Source organism: Pristiophorus japonicus, chromosome 20 (genome assembly GCF_044704955.1).
Source record: "Pristiophorus japonicus isolate sPriJap1 chromosome 20, sPriJap1.hap1, whole genome shotgun sequence".
NCBI lineage: Eukaryota > Metazoa > Chordata > Chondrichthyes > Pristiophoridae > Pristiophorus > Pristiophorus japonicus.
This window is the reverse complement of record NC_091996.1, coordinates 59144189-59159255: the sequence shown is the minus strand read 5'-3', so window position 1 is coordinate 59159255 and position 15067 is coordinate 59144189. Positions and strand designations below refer to the sequence as shown.

The following is a 15067-nucleotide window of genomic DNA, read 5'->3' as shown; positions in this document are numbered from 1 at the left end:
AGTTTAATTTCCTCTGTGCTTTGATTAGTACCTGTATTAAAATCCTATGAATGATATTAATGCATTCATTAACTGATTTATATTAAATGAATTAATGGTTGCGTTCAAATAACAAATTTAACGTGCGTGCATTAAACAGCCTGCTCAATATAGTGCATGGAGGGTAAACCCACGTCATTGATTTCCAGAAACATGACCTTGTGTGATGCAGCACAGAACCTGCACCTACTTTGTCTGAAGGACAAGCAATGTGTTCCTGAATTGTAGTAAAGGAAGAAAATGCCTGAACAATGGCATTATTTTAACATGACTAGTGGTCTTCCGTAGCCTTGTACCTAGAGAGTTGAGATCAAGTCTAGTCTTCAGGTGAAGTGGGATTTGTGGTTAGGGTATAGTCAGAGCAGGGTGCGCAGATTTAGTTCAGTCCCATTTTCAAGTCATATCTCTGTCCTTCGGAATTTATAATGAAAGTATAAAGCTATGTCCACATCTATAATTGAAACTTCCTGTGTAACTTGTCACACTGTAAATGTGTCAGCCATGGCTCATTAGTAGCAATCTTGCCTCTGAGTCAGAATGTTTAGGCTGACACTTCAATGCAGTACTGAGGGAGATGTCAGACTTCTCAGGTGAACCTAAAACATCCCCCGGGTCTATGTCAAAGAAGAGCAGTGGAGTTCTCCCCGGTGTCCAGGCCAATATTAACCCCTCAACTAACATCTCAAAACAGATTATCTGGTCATTATTACATGACTGCGTGTAAGAACTTATGCGCAACTTGGCTGCCATTTTTTCCCACAATAACTACACTTCAAAAGTACTTAATTGGCTGTAAAGAACTTTGAGCAATCCAGAGGACATGAAAGGGGCTTTATAAGTGCAAATCTTTCCTTCTTTAAATACACCTCCCTCCATTCTTGGATACCATCTGGTTGGATACCATCAGCTCAAGAATGGAAGCAGTTCAGCTGCCAGTATCCTGGGTGAGCGACAATATGTAACTTGTGAGGACAGAAAGGAAAGTACAAATTAAATATATGTGAACCATCAAATGTACAAAAATCAGACCACGCTTCTGGATAGAAAAGAACATGAGCAGATTTTCCAGTCAGAAATTTATTGTAAATGGGTTAAGGACGTGCTTATTTGTACTGCAAAAATGGCCAACATGCTCTACCCTTTGTTTCTGATTGGTCCCCTTGGAGGATAAGCCATACCCTGAAGTTTCACAGGAACGTGTAACTGGAACCGCCCATCCCAAGGTCTCACTGACTTTGCAAATTGTAACTCGATCCACTTTGACTTCCTGAAGCGACACAGGACACAGCTCCCCAGAAGACAGCAAGGGCCAGCCAAAGTTCCGTACCCTAGTCCAAGTACATGCCTCTCCCAATCAAAATGCCTTACCCCAGTCCATGTGCATGCCTCCCCCAGCCCAAGTGCATCCCACCCCCCTGGCCCCCACATCCCACCATAGATGGGGCAGGCATTGTGTGCGGATTGTTAATAGGATTATTGGGTATGAAGTGAATAGCGACAGTGTCGTGACTTCTGGATATCATCCATTCCAACGATGTTCCTTGTAGGGGGTTGGAAGAACATAACCCGTCTTTCCCCCACCCCTCCCCCCCCCACCCACCTGTGTCTTCCCCCACCCACCCTCCCCTCTCTCTCTCTCCCCCACCCGCCCTCTCTCTCTCTCCCCCACCCGCCCTCTCTCTCTCCCCCACCCGCCCCTCTCTCTCTCCCCCACCCGCCCCTCTCTTTCTTCCCCACCCGCCCCTCTCTCTCTCCCCCACCCGCCCCTCTCTCTCTCCCCCACCCGCCCCTCTCTCTCTCCCCCACCCGCCCCTCTCTCTCTCCCCCACCCGCCCCTCTCTCTCTCCCCCACCCGCCCCTCTCTCTCTCCCCCATCCGCCCCTCTCTCTCTCCCCCATCCGCCCCTCTCTCTCTCCCCCACCCGCCCCTCTCTCTCTCCCCCACCCGCCCCTCTCTCTCTCTCTCTGCGCACCCGCCCCTCTCTCTCTCTCTCTGCGCACCCGCCCCTCTCTCTCTCTCTCTCTGCGCACCCGCCCCTCTCTCTCTCCCCCACCCGCCCCTCTCTCTCTCTCTCTCTGCGCACCCGCCCCCCTCTCTCTCTCTGCGCACCCGCCCCCCTCTCTCTCTGCGCACCCGCCCCCTCTCTCTCTGCGCACCCGCCCCCTCTCTCTCTGCGCACCCGCCCCCTCTCTCTCTGCGCACCCGCCCCCTCTCTCTCTGCGCACCCGCCCCCTCTCTCTCTGCGCACCCGCCCCCTCTCTCTCTACGCACCCGCCCCCTCTCTCTCTACGCATCCGCCCCCTCTCTCTCTACGCACCCGCCCCCTCTCTCTCTACGCACCCGCCCCCTCTCTCTCTACGCACCCGCCCCCTCTCTCTCTACGCACCCGCCCCCTCTCTCTCTACGCACCCGCCCCCTCTCTCTCTACGCACCCGCCCCCTCTCTCTCTACGCACCCGCCCCCTCTCTCTCTACGCACCCGCCCCCTCTCTCTCTACGCACCCGCCCCCTCTCTCTCTACGCACCCGCCCCCTCTCTCTCTACGCACCCGCCCCCTCTCTCTCTACGCACCCGCCCCCTCTCTCTCTACGCACCCGCCCCCTCTCTCTCTACGCACCCGCCCCCTCTCTCTCTACGCACCCGCCCCCTCTCTCTCTACGCACCCGCCCCCTCTCTCTCTACGCACCCGCCCCCTCTCTCTCTACGCACCCGCCCCCTCTCTCTCTACGCACCCGCCCCCTCTCTCTCTACGCACCCGCCCCCTCTCTCTCTACGCACCCGCCCCCTCTCTCTCTACGCACCCGCCCCCTCTCTCTCTACGCACCCGCCCCCTCTCTCTCTACGCACCCGCCCCCTCTCTCTCTACGCACCCGCCCCCTCTCTCTCTACGCACCCGCCCCCTCTCTCTCTACGCACCCGCCCCCTCTCTCTCTACGCACCCGCCCCCTCTCTCTCTACGCACCCGCCCCCTCTCTCTCTACGCACCCGCCCCCTCTCTCTCTACGCACCCGCCCCCTCTCTCTCTACGCACCCGCCCCCTCTCTCTCTACGCACCCGCCCCCTCTCTCTCTACGCACCCGCCCCCTCTCTCTCTACGCACCCGCCCCCTCTCTCTCTACGCACCCGCCCCCTCTCTCTCTACGCACCCGCCCCCTCTCTCTCTACGCACCCGCCCCCTCTCTCTCTACGCACCCGCCCCCTCTCTCTCTACGCACCCGCCCCCTCTCTCTCTACGCACCCGCCCCCTCTCTCTCTACGCACCCGCCCCCTCTCTCTCTACGCACCCGCCCCCTCTCTCTCTACGCACCCGCCCCCTCTCTCTCTACGCACCCGCCCCCTCTCTCTCTACGCACCCGCCCCCTCTCTCTCTACGCACCCGCCCCCTCTCTCTCTACGCACCCGCCCCCTCTCTCTCTACGCACCCGCCCCCTCTCTCTCTACGCACCCGCCCCCTCTCTCTCTACGCACCCGCCCCCTCTCTCTCTACGCACCCGCCCCCTCTCTCTCTACGCACCCGCCCCCTCTCTCTCTACGCACCCGCCCCCTCTCTCTCTACGCACCCGCCCCCTCTCTCTCTACGCACCCGCCCCCTCTCTCTCTACGCACCCGCCCCCTCTCTCTCTACGCACCCGCCCCCTCTCTCTCTACGCACCCGCCCCCTCTCTCTCTACGCACCCGCCCCCTCTCTCTCTACGCACCCGCCCCCTCTCTCTCTACGCACCCGCCCCCTCTCTCTCTACGCACCCGCCCCCTCTCTCTCTACGCACCCGCCCCCTCTCTCTCTACGCACCCGCCCCCTCTCTCTCTACGCACCCGCCCCCTCTCTCTCTACGCACCCGCCCCCTCTCTCTCTACGCACCCGCCCCCTCTCTCTCTACGCACCCGCCCCCTCTCTCTCTACGCACCCGCCCCCTCTCTCTCTACGCACCCGCCCCCTCTCTCTCTACGCACCCGCCCCCTCTCTCTCTACGCACCCGCCCCCTCTCTCTCTACGCACCCGCCCCCTCTCTCTCTACGCACCCGCCCCCTCTCTCTCTACGCACCCGCCCCCTCTCTCTCTACGCACCCGCCCCCTCTCTCTCTACGCACCCGCCCCCTCTCTCTCTACGCACCCGCCCCCTCTCTCTCTACGCACCCGCCCCCTCTCTCTCTACGCACCCGCCCCCTCTCTCTCTACGCACCCGCCCCCTCTCTCTCTACGCACCCGCCCCCTCTCTCTCTACGCACCCGCCCCCTCTCTCTCTACGCACCCGCCCCCTCTCTCTCTACGCACCCGCCCCCTCTCTCTACGCACCCGCCCCCTCTCTCTACGCACCCGCCCCCTCTCTCTCTACGCACCCGCCCCCTCTCTCTCTACGCACCCGCCCCCTCTCTCTCTACGCACCCGCCCCCTCTCTCTCTACGCACCCGCCCCCTCTCTCTCTACGCACCCGCCCCCTCTCTCTCTACGCACCCGCCCCCCTCTCTCTCTCTCTCTCTCTCTACGCACCCGCCCCCCTCTCTCTCTCTCTACGCACCCGCCCCCCTCTCTCTACCCACCCGCCCCAATCTCTGTCTACCACCCGCCCCCTCTCTCTCTACCCACCCGCCCCCTCTCTCTCTACCCACCCGCCCCCTCTCTCTCTACGCACCCGCCCCCTCTCTCTCTACGCACCCGCCCCCTCTCTCTCTACGCACCCGCCCCCTCTCTCTCTACGCACCCGCCCCCTCTCTCTCTACGCACCCGCCCCCTCTCTCTCTACGCATCCGCCCCCTCTCTCTCTACGCACCCGCCCCCTCTCTCTCTACGCACCCGCCCCCTCTCTCTCTACGCACCCGCCCCCCTCTCTCTCTCTCTCTACGCACCCGCCCCCCTCTCTCTCTCTCTACGCACCCGCCCCCCTCTCTCTCTCTCTAAGCACCCGCCCCTCTTTCTCTACCCACCCGCCCCAATCTCTGTCTACCACCCGCCCCCTCTCTCTCTACCCACCCGCCCCCTCTCTCTCTACGCACCCGCCCCCTCTCTCTCTACGCACCCGCCCCTCTCTCTCTACGCACCCGCCCCCTCTCTCTCTACGCACCCGCCCCCTCTCTCTCTACGCACCCGCCCCCTCTCTCTCTACGCACCCGCCCCCCACTCTCTCTATGCACCCGCCCCCCTCTCTCTCTCTCTACGCACCCGCCCCCCTCTCTCTCTCTACGCACCCGCCCCTCTTTCTCTCCCCCCACCCGCCCCCCCTCTCTCGCTACCCACCCGCCCCCTCTCTCGCTACCCACCCGCCCCCTCTCTCTCTACGCACCCGCCCCCTCTCTCTCTACGCACCCGCCCCCTCTCTCTCTACGCACCCGCCCCCTCTCTCTCTACGCACCCGCCCCCTCTCTCTCTACGCACCCGCCCCCTCTCTCTCTACGCACCCGCCCCCTCTCTCTCTACGCACCTGCCCCCTCTCTCTCTACGCACCTGCCCCCTCTCTCTCTACGCACCCGCCCCCTCTCTCTCTACGCACCCGCCCCCTCTCTCTCTACGCACCCGCCCCCTCTCTCTCTACGCACCCGCCCCCTCTCTCTCTACGCACCCGCCCCCTCTCTCTACGCACCCGCCCCCTCTCTCTCTACGCACCCGCCCCCCACTCTCTCTCTCTACGCACCCGCCCCCCTCTCTCTCTATGCACCCGCCCCCCTCTCTCTCTCTCTACGCACCCGCCCCTCTTTCTCTTTCCCCCCCCCCCCCACCCGCCCCCCCTCTCTCGCTACCCACCCGCCCCTCTCTCTCGCTACCCACATCCTCTCTTTCTGTCCCCAGCCTCTCTTTCCCCCCCCCCCCAACCCCCAAGTCTTTCTCTCGCTCTCGGGCCCACGCCCTCCACTTTCGGCCCAGGAGAGAGTTGAAACCTTAGGAGCTGCTTCTTGGCACCACGCGCATGGAATGATTCAGGCCGGGAGTGGGGTGGAGCTTGAAAGGGAGTGGGGCTTGTTGCCTGTCTGTCAAAAAAAGTGCAGTACAAATAGTTACATCGATGGGTTAATGCGTGCCCAAGATTAGTGCACAGAGGAATGGAGCAAGATGATAAACATTCTTTTGTGAGATCCACCAATTAGAAAAATATCCTTAGATCCAAGGAAATTTGTTGTGTTTTAAAGAAAAATGAATTCATCATGCTCTGTCTCATTCCTGAGTTGCAAGCCGAATCCAACACCCACTCCTCCCCCAGTCTTGTCTGGTCTTGCTCGAGAGAGATTATTTGTACTGGTTGGAATGTATAGAGCTGAGAACTTATTAACATAAGTAGTGATACAGCAAGAGGCGTTTTGTAGGAGCTCGTTAAAACGCAGATTGAGAGGCTTGTCTTGAAATCTTGCAGTAGCAACCGTAAATAACACAATAAAATATTTAATTCAGCTACCGGTTGTGTGCAAATGCTTTTATGCTTCAGACAATGAGAGCAGAGGAAGAGGTATTCATCGCAGCTCTGAAATAAAGGGTGGATTCAGTTTATTTGCAAAAATCTCTTCTCTCTATTTCATTGAATTTACACATTCTCACGTGTTTTGGGGAGGATTTTTATGTAGTTTCTAAATGGCACAGGTTAATATTACGTAGGCTTTTGCCATCACATCAGATTCTTAAACTGAGAGTGGACAACAGCTCCTCACACCTTCTCCCTGATTCACTCAATGCACTCGCCAGGCAGGAAGGTTTTACTGCTTCTGTGAGCAACCATTGAACAACGATGGGGAAAGCTAATAATAACTCAGATGTCCATCAATTCAGCTTCCTTGTATTGGTTCTCAGTAGCACCTTGCAACCGGTTTCCCTTGTGCCACCAACACACTATTTTTAAACAAAATGATTGAGCGTGGCAAAAAGTTGCCGAAAATTTGCAAAGCAGTGGCAAATGGTATCGACGACAGGCTGCGATAGGAGATTCTTGGAGGTTTGAGCTAGTCCCAGTCCTTTTTCTCTCACTTGCGCTTCAGTCTTAATCAAGGATTAGTCAATCTCCTGCAGTGATGCACAGGAGGGGCCAAGAACAAGTTAGTCTTCAGGTGAAGTGGCAGTAGAGTGCATGAGATAAATTGGATCAAGGCATGACAATGTAACTGTGTCTCCATTTTGAAAACATGTATTCTGTCCTAATTTTGTACAATACTTCAAATTAATGATATTTATCGTTAAATGCAAACAATTTGGGAAGCAGAGAAATAGTTAATTTTGAACACAAGGAAGCCGAAATTTCCCCTCTCCTTAAGGCCTGTCACCACCGCAAATTGGCGGCCACGCTGCGGAGTGTAGTGACCGCCGACTTTTCATGGAATGGCCGCAAATAGCCCAATTGCCCTTCCCGGGTTTTCCCGGCAGTGCTCCGATCCCCCCCCCTTACCACTCCGCTGCTGCCGATCCGTCTTAAGTGCGTCATCACCGTGCACGCCGATCTACCCACACCCCCCCCCCCAATGACGACATTCCCCATGGAAAGTCTTCGGCCCTCCTGGTGGTGCCAAAACCTGTTTTTCCCCAGTGCTCCAGTGAGGCTGTGGCCTTCTGCAGCGGTGGTGCGGCTTCCCTTAAAGGGGAGGACGCACAGCCACTGCTGCCATTTTTTTTTGTTGGCCGACTGCCATGTCACCCCCTCTTGAGTGCCAGGCTGCTGGCCCGGCCGAAACCCTCCCTGGTGGCCCAGTGGGGCCGAAGTTTTAAAATCACGAAGGCTTTCCCCTTTAAATGAAAGGGAGAGGTGTGGTGACGCGGCATCATGATGACGTCATCGCGGCGGTGAGTACGCTCCGCACCCAACTTCCGCCCCTCAGTTGCTGTCATCGAGTTCCGGATGCATGGAAACAAAACAACAAAGAGCTGAATGCTGAATGTCGCGCAAGAATCGACCTGAGCCACAGCTGCTGTAAAAACCATCGAAACGGGGTGGGAGCATCCCATTTCGGGCGGGGTGGGGGGTAGTGCAATTTCTACCCCAAGTATTCCTGTGCAGTATACACTGGGAAACTGGCGGCACCACTGGTAGGAGGGTGAAATTACACAGGATATGCAGCACAGATACAGGCCATTTGGCCCAACTCGTCCATACCGGCATTTATGCTCCACTCGAGCCTCCTCTCATTCTTCCTCATCTAATTCTATCAGCATAACTCTCTCTCCACCTCACCCTCATATGCTTATCTAGCCTCCTCTTAAATGCATCTATGTTATTTGTGTCAAGCACTATCTGTGGTAGCGAGTTCCACATTCTCGCCACTCTCCAGGTAAAGAAGTTTCTTCTGAGTTCCCCATTTTATTTCTTGGTGACTCTTATATTGATGGCCTCTAGTTTAGCTCTTCCCTACAAGTGGAAACATTCTCTATGTATCTACTCTATCAAAACCTTTCATCATTTTAAAGACCTCTTTTACATCACCCCTCAGACTTCTCTTTTCTAGAGAAACGAGATCCAGCCTGTTCATCCTTTCCTGAGAACGTAAGAAATAGGAGCGGGAGTAGGCCACTTGGCTCCTCGAGCCTGCTCCGCCATTCAATAAGATCATGGCTGATCTGGCTGATCCTCGCATTTCTGGTGTCATCCTTGTAAATATTTTTGCATCCTCTGCAGCGCCTCTCTCTATACTTTTTATAATATGGCAACCAGAACTGTAAACAGTACTCCCAAGTGTGGTCTAACCAAGTTTCGATACAAGTCTAGATGCAGAGCACTGGACATCATAGGCGGTCCCTCGAAACGAGGATGACTTGCTTCTACACCAAAAAGGAATGAGTTCACAGGTGTTTCAATGGAGGACCTAATATTCCAGGTCGCGAACTACATCCTGAGGGGTGGAAGATGCCTGTGCGTAGATTTTTGTAACATGTGGTGGCCGTTGCACACCAGCCACCACATGGGCTTGACGGAGCTAGGTCCTAGACGACTGGAGACCTGCTCTACTGCACGGACCTAGTGTGCGCACACATCGCAGTGTGGGCTGGCCTGCAGCATAACCCCTCTACAGCACGACCAGCTTATCAAGTCCATTTACATTACAAATGTGAACATAGAAATTAAAGTTGACAATAGTAAGTAAGGTTTCATAGACAAGAGATGCAAACAGACATAGCATTTTGAATATATTATAGATGTGTTTTAAGGTGCCAATGATCTGCTTCTCTCTGCCAGCCTAATGGTGAAGAACATTTGCAGCTTGTACAATAACAACTAGCTTTGCAGTTAGCATGTACTCCTGTCTGCTTCGCTTGCCAGCACTTCAATTCAGACTCTGATTCTAAACAGAATTGATGAGTAGAGAGTGTGGTGACTCAAAGGCCAATTGGTTACCGTGTCGCTGTTAGAAAGGCAGACAGAGAAATGTAGAACACCTGCTCTTGAAATCATGCTCTCGATGGTGAATCGGGAAACCGGCAGAGGAAACTGCGCTGCCTGGTGGAAATTGTTCCGTCTACCATGGGATGTCACAGCGCAACAAATCTCTCACCTTACTTGTGGTGAGACAGGTTACTTGTTTTTGACCGCACCTCTTCTACACTTCTTACTTGCTTGGCTGAGCAGACAGATTTGCTGTAAATAACCAGGTACTCGGTGGTGTATCAGGATGCCCCAGTGTGATTTCTGCCCTTTTCTTCCCTCTGCCGAGGGAGATGCCTGCTGGCCTTCACCAGGTGTCTCTCCACAGCAGCATAGCTGACATTGCAAAGCTGTCTGTTTCGCGCGCGGCTGGGGGGGGGGACCCTCAAGCCCAAATGTCGCCAAACCTCCTTTTGATGTCAACAATTTGGAACCCTGCGTGTGAATTCCGTTCATTCTTGGAAATGTTAGTTAATAACTTTGCTTGCATTTTTTTTGTTCTTTCTCCAGGCTAATGAAACATTTGCCTTCGTTGGGAATGTTACACACTATGCCACGGTCTGGCTGAACATTTCCTCGGAAATTCGCACATTCCTGGAAGAAGGCAAGCTACAGAATCGCATCAGCTGGCTGCAACAGGTACGTGGGATTGCAGAACTTGGCTATCGGTAAGACAGCAGGGCATATGAAGTCGGAACGGCAGGCAAGATTCAATGACCTTTCTGCACATTTCTGTCAAAACGTGCAATATAATCCTATCAGTGAGCAAAATGACTTGGGGTTGACAGCTATATTTATGCTGACTTTGGAAAACATATCAGCACAAATCACCTGCCCATTGGCCGCATTAACTGGAACTCATTGGGGAATGACTGAGCCCTCTCACCAACACAATTTTATTCAGAAGGAATGGAGCTCTGTTATCCGTTAGCATGACCAGAAGAGTTGCCTATTACCAATGTGACTATCTATTAAAAAAAAATTGTGACATGGAAAACAGTTGCAAATAAGTTTTGCATCAATCTAAGTGTGCAGTTATAACCACACTGAAGTCTGTGTTTAACCAGAGTGCTTTAGGTTGAAGTGCTTCAGGAAGCATTGTCCTGAAAGGGTTTTGAAGACAATGCATGTTATATGCTGCTTAAAATAAGAGCTATTGATGGGGTAGAAATTCGGTTGTTGAGCGATACCATTAGCGACCTGCGTGAGAACACCAGCGGCAGGTTGGGGCCATAAAAGGAGCGGAGGTGCGGTGGCCGGGGAGCAGCATGGAGGCATACCACTTCAGGGAGTAGCGCGAGCTGGTGCAGGAGGGCGACAGCAGCGAAGAGTGACGTCAGCAAGGTCCGGGTCAGTGATTGCAGATACAGCAGGAGCAGCGAGGTCAGGGCGAAGGAGCGGCGAGAGACTGTGGAGGGATGTGTTCAGGGCCCAGGGGAGGCGTGAGTTCGGGTCCAGGGGCCCGGGGGCAGCACGGGCCAGCCCACACTGCGATACGTGTGTGCACTAGGTCCGTGCAGCAGAGCTGGTCTCCAGTCGTCTTGGGTAATCCTTGCCACTGGACCAAGACCTAGCTCTGTCAAGCCCGTGTGGTGGCCAGTCCACATTAAAATAATCCACGCACAGGCATCTTCCATCCTTTAAGATGTCGTTCGGGTCCTTCATTCAAAACACCTGTGAACTCATCCATTTTTGGCATGGAAGCAAGTCATCCTCGTTTCGAGGGACTGCCTATGATGGTGATGTCGCGCTAGAGAGGGTCTCAAAGGGGCCGTGAGCCACCTACTGTTCCTGCCGCAAACTTCAGTGAAGGTTTAGCGGTGGCGCTGACTGTGTTGCACTCGCTTGTGCCGCCCACACGGTGACGTCACCGAGTGTGTGCACTGTCTCCGTAGTCTCACGTTTGGAAAATTTACTCTTTCGCCTGCGGGAGTGCCTGAGACCAGCAGGGGAAAGCAGTCGTATCCAACGTCAATTCTGGGGCGATATCGTCCGGAGTGCAAGGTAAGTGATGAAATTTCAGTTTTTCAGCTTCTATTTATTTATTGCAGTAGTGGGGAAGTGTGGGTGAGGTTTATTGACATTTTCTCCACGATTTCTTTTTTCAGTTTCAGGCGTTAGGATGTCGTTAGCACTCTAAGAGGAGTGTGGACCGCTTACCTTAGCGCTCCACTCTCCTCTTGGGGCGATACACCTGAATATTGCGCGTTGAGGCGGTAGACATTGCCCGGCGCTAAAGGTAACGCCCTGGCGCCGTCACCACTTCAAAGTGGGTGATACCCAATTTCCAACCCATGGTGTCTTAAATTTTAAGAGAGATCCTTTTTTTAATACCATATTTTCTCCCTTTGTTTCTCCCCTTCACTCCCAGCAGTGGTGGCTCTTTGGTAGGGAACAGCTCAAAAGGTCCCTCCCAGCAAATCCTCCAGTGCTTCACCTGCATTCTTCATGGGAGAGCCTTGGTAATGAGTGTGCTGAGCTATTTGAGCCCGGGGATACTGCAACCAAACCTAGTTGTGACCCGCCTTCACTTTTTGTGACATGCCCTTATCCGGTTTCCATATTGCCACATTTTCAGGCATCCACTACAGATATTATCATCCTCCAGAAGACCCTTTGCTAGCATTGTCACACTCCTGGGATCCTCTGTAAACATAAATACACTCTCGGGGAGCCCCTGGAGTAACTTTTAAAAAATAATGTCCGCTACCCAAGGCACACAGTCCAATCATTGCAGCACTTAAGGTGTTCGACTTGGCTCAGTATTAGCAGTCTCAAGTCAAAACGTCATGGGTTCCAGTCCCACTCCACGACTTGAGCAGATAATCTCGGTTGACACTCCAGTGCGGTACTGAGGGAGCGCTGAGAGAGGTGTCACCTTAGGATGAGACGTTAAACTGCAATCCTGTCAACTTTCTTGAGTAGACGTAACAGATCTCACGGCACTATTTGAAGAAGAGCAAGGGATTTCCCTATGTGTCCTGGCCAACATTTATTCCTCTACCAACACCAGTAAAGAAAACATTTAATTGGTCATTTATCTCATTGCTGTTTGTGTTGTACCCCTATGAGCCCTACATTGTAACGGTGACTACACTTCATAAATACTTCATTGACTATGAAGTGCCTTGGTTCATTGTGAGGTAGTGTGGCTCTATATAAATGCAAGTTCTTCCTTCCATCCTTTTTCATCTTTCTGAGGCTTTGTAAGCCCTGCCCAGGATCTGCAGTTTGCCATTTTAAAGCTAGCACATTTGTGTCGCTGCATTGCCAAGTGTGATGCATCATTGGTCTGTAACTATATTGTGCTGAAAAAGAAAACTGAAGATAATTATTTTATTAATGGCACAGGATTGTTCATCCAGACAGATTGGTACTTAGAGTAAATTAATTCAACTGTTTTTAAAAAAAAAAAAATTGTGTATATTTTGTTCATGTTCACTGGATGTTTCCTCACGTGTAAAATGGTTAAATGAGAGGGATGTTCAGATCATGAGACCAGCAATCCTCGTGCAGTCTCAACAGTGAGATTGAGAGTATGGCTAAGGCCTTGATGCAGGCCAACCAGCCATGAAGTGTAGATGGAATAGGGAAGAAATCATGTTTAAAATGAATGGTAACATATGCATTTTTTTTAGTAAAGTGTGACCTATATACGTACCTTGACTCAATAAACTCTTTTTAAAAAAAAATTTAAATGAAGGAGCCATATATATTTAAGTGCTGAATAAGGCTTGCCCCAAATCAGTGAGAATTTGGTGCCCCTTCAAAAAAAATGCTGAGGAATATTTAATAATAAATTATGGTATGCTTCTCAAGATTTCAGAAAAGTCTAATCCAACCTGTGGTTCCTCGGGAATGTAATTGTGACTCCTGATAGAAGTCTCCTCAAAGGAGCTTGCACCTCCCCAGGGGTCCAATTTTGGCCATGACTTGCATCAATTTTTTTGGAGTATGTTGGTTTTTCTGACGTAAGTTTAAAAAAAACATTTTCCCCAATAAACTTACTCCAGAGTAACTTAGCTACGTTTTTTTTAGTGTTTTTTTTTTCAAAGGGGGGCGTTCCCAGACACTTGCGCCAGTTTTGGCCATTTATGCCACTTTGGCCAGCTAACACTTACACCAAATCGACTTAGGTCAGCGTATGTGGCCAGCTCTGAAAAAGTTGCAAGCAGTTAAGAAATTGGCGCAGGTAAGTAAGTAAGGACCTGCACCCAAGCACCAAGCAGCAAACATTCCGAATAAAAGTTAAAATAACTGAATAGAAATAAAGAACTCCGGTAAACAATTGATTAATAATTAAATATTTGAAGTAAATCCTACCTTGGGCCGGGGAATGCAGCGGGCTGGCCTGTACGGGAGGCCATTCGGTGTGGGATAGGGGAGGCCAGCAAAGATGCATCGGGAGGCTGGGGGGGTTGGGGGAAAGGAGGGAGAGAGAGGAAAGGCTGGGCTCGACGTCATCGGGAGGGAGAGGAAAAGCTGGGCTCGGCGTCATCGGGAGGGAGAGGAAAAGCTGGGCTCGGCGTCATCGGGAGGGAGAGGAAAAGCTGGGCTCAGCGCCATCGGGAGGGAGAGGAAAAGCTGGGCTCGGCGTCATCGGGAGGGAGAGGAAAAGCTGGGCTCAGCGCCATCAGGAGGGAGAGGAAAGGCTGGGCTCGACAGCATCGGGGGTGGGGGGGAGAAAAGGCTGGGTTCGACGGCATCGGGAGTGGGGGAGGGAGGGAGAGGAAAGGCTGGTCTCAACGGCATCTCGGTTAGGGTTCTGGCAGCCTGGGCTGCACTCAGACGTGGGTGACCATTCAGCCACGACTAGGGGCGGCGAACATTGGGTTCTGCTGACAACTTGTCAGACTCGCTGGGAGGGCGAGGAGCATGCGTGCATACTCCACTGCGCATGAGGACAGCTGCTGGCAGTATTTTCAGCGCAAGGCTGTAGCTCCGCCACCCCCCCCCCCCCCCACTCCACCATGGACACCGCGCCAGAACCCGGGACACTCGGCAGAGAGGCCAGGATATTAAAGTTTTTTGGCGCCCTTTCCAGCGCACAAAGTCGCCGCATAAAGGATCAGTGCGCCAAAAAAACGGGTTGGCCAAAATTGGGCCCCAGGAGTCAGTGGGGGCTGAGAATTACTGACCGAATGCATGATGCAGCATTTCTATATCAAACTGCATACAGGGTACGCTGCGTGTTTAGGATTTGGGAAAGGGCTTCATCCCATGCGTGAGGAGGGCAAAATAATTCCGATCTCCAGCTCCCAAAATAAGGTTGGAATAATGAATCTTGTGAAACAAATTTCTAACTCTTTGATTTGTCGCGACTGTAAATTGTTTTTTTTTTTAAATTCTTAAAGGAGACAAAACAAGAGCAACAGTGATTGATCCCATGTATAAAAGTATGAACAATGACGAGCTTTCTAGAGCGAAGGCAGAGAACTCATTAAATTATATAAAATATTAAAGAGTTTAGAGAAGATAAATGCTACACCTAGAAGGGACAGATTTCTAAATTTAGAACAAAAAACAGAAAAAGCTTAACTCAACGACAAATAAACACTTAAGATAACTAAATCCATTCATTGCATATACACAATGGAGCCATAACATGGTGTAGCAAATTCTTCTTTTGGACAGATCTAGCTAAGTATGTAGCATTGTTAATACAAATATCCTCAAGATTAAAAGTGAAGAGAGAGAAAGAAA

At 52.8% G+C, this 15067-nt stretch overlaps 1 protein-coding gene across 3 annotated transcripts in view; it reads left to right on the top strand.

Moving 5' to 3' along the window:
• abca2 (ATP-binding cassette, sub-family A (ABC1), member 2) overlaps positions 1–15067 on the top strand; it is a 592651-nt gene that overhangs the window by 389380 nt on the left and 188204 nt on the right. For all 3 annotated transcript variants that reach the window (XM_070862856.1, XM_070862855.1, XM_070862857.1), the window contains exon 11: positions 9875–10003. In XM_070862856.1, coding sequence (XP_070718957.1) covers positions 9875–10003 — 129 coding nt within the window. The remainder of the gene's footprint in view (positions 1–9874; positions 10004–15067) is intronic.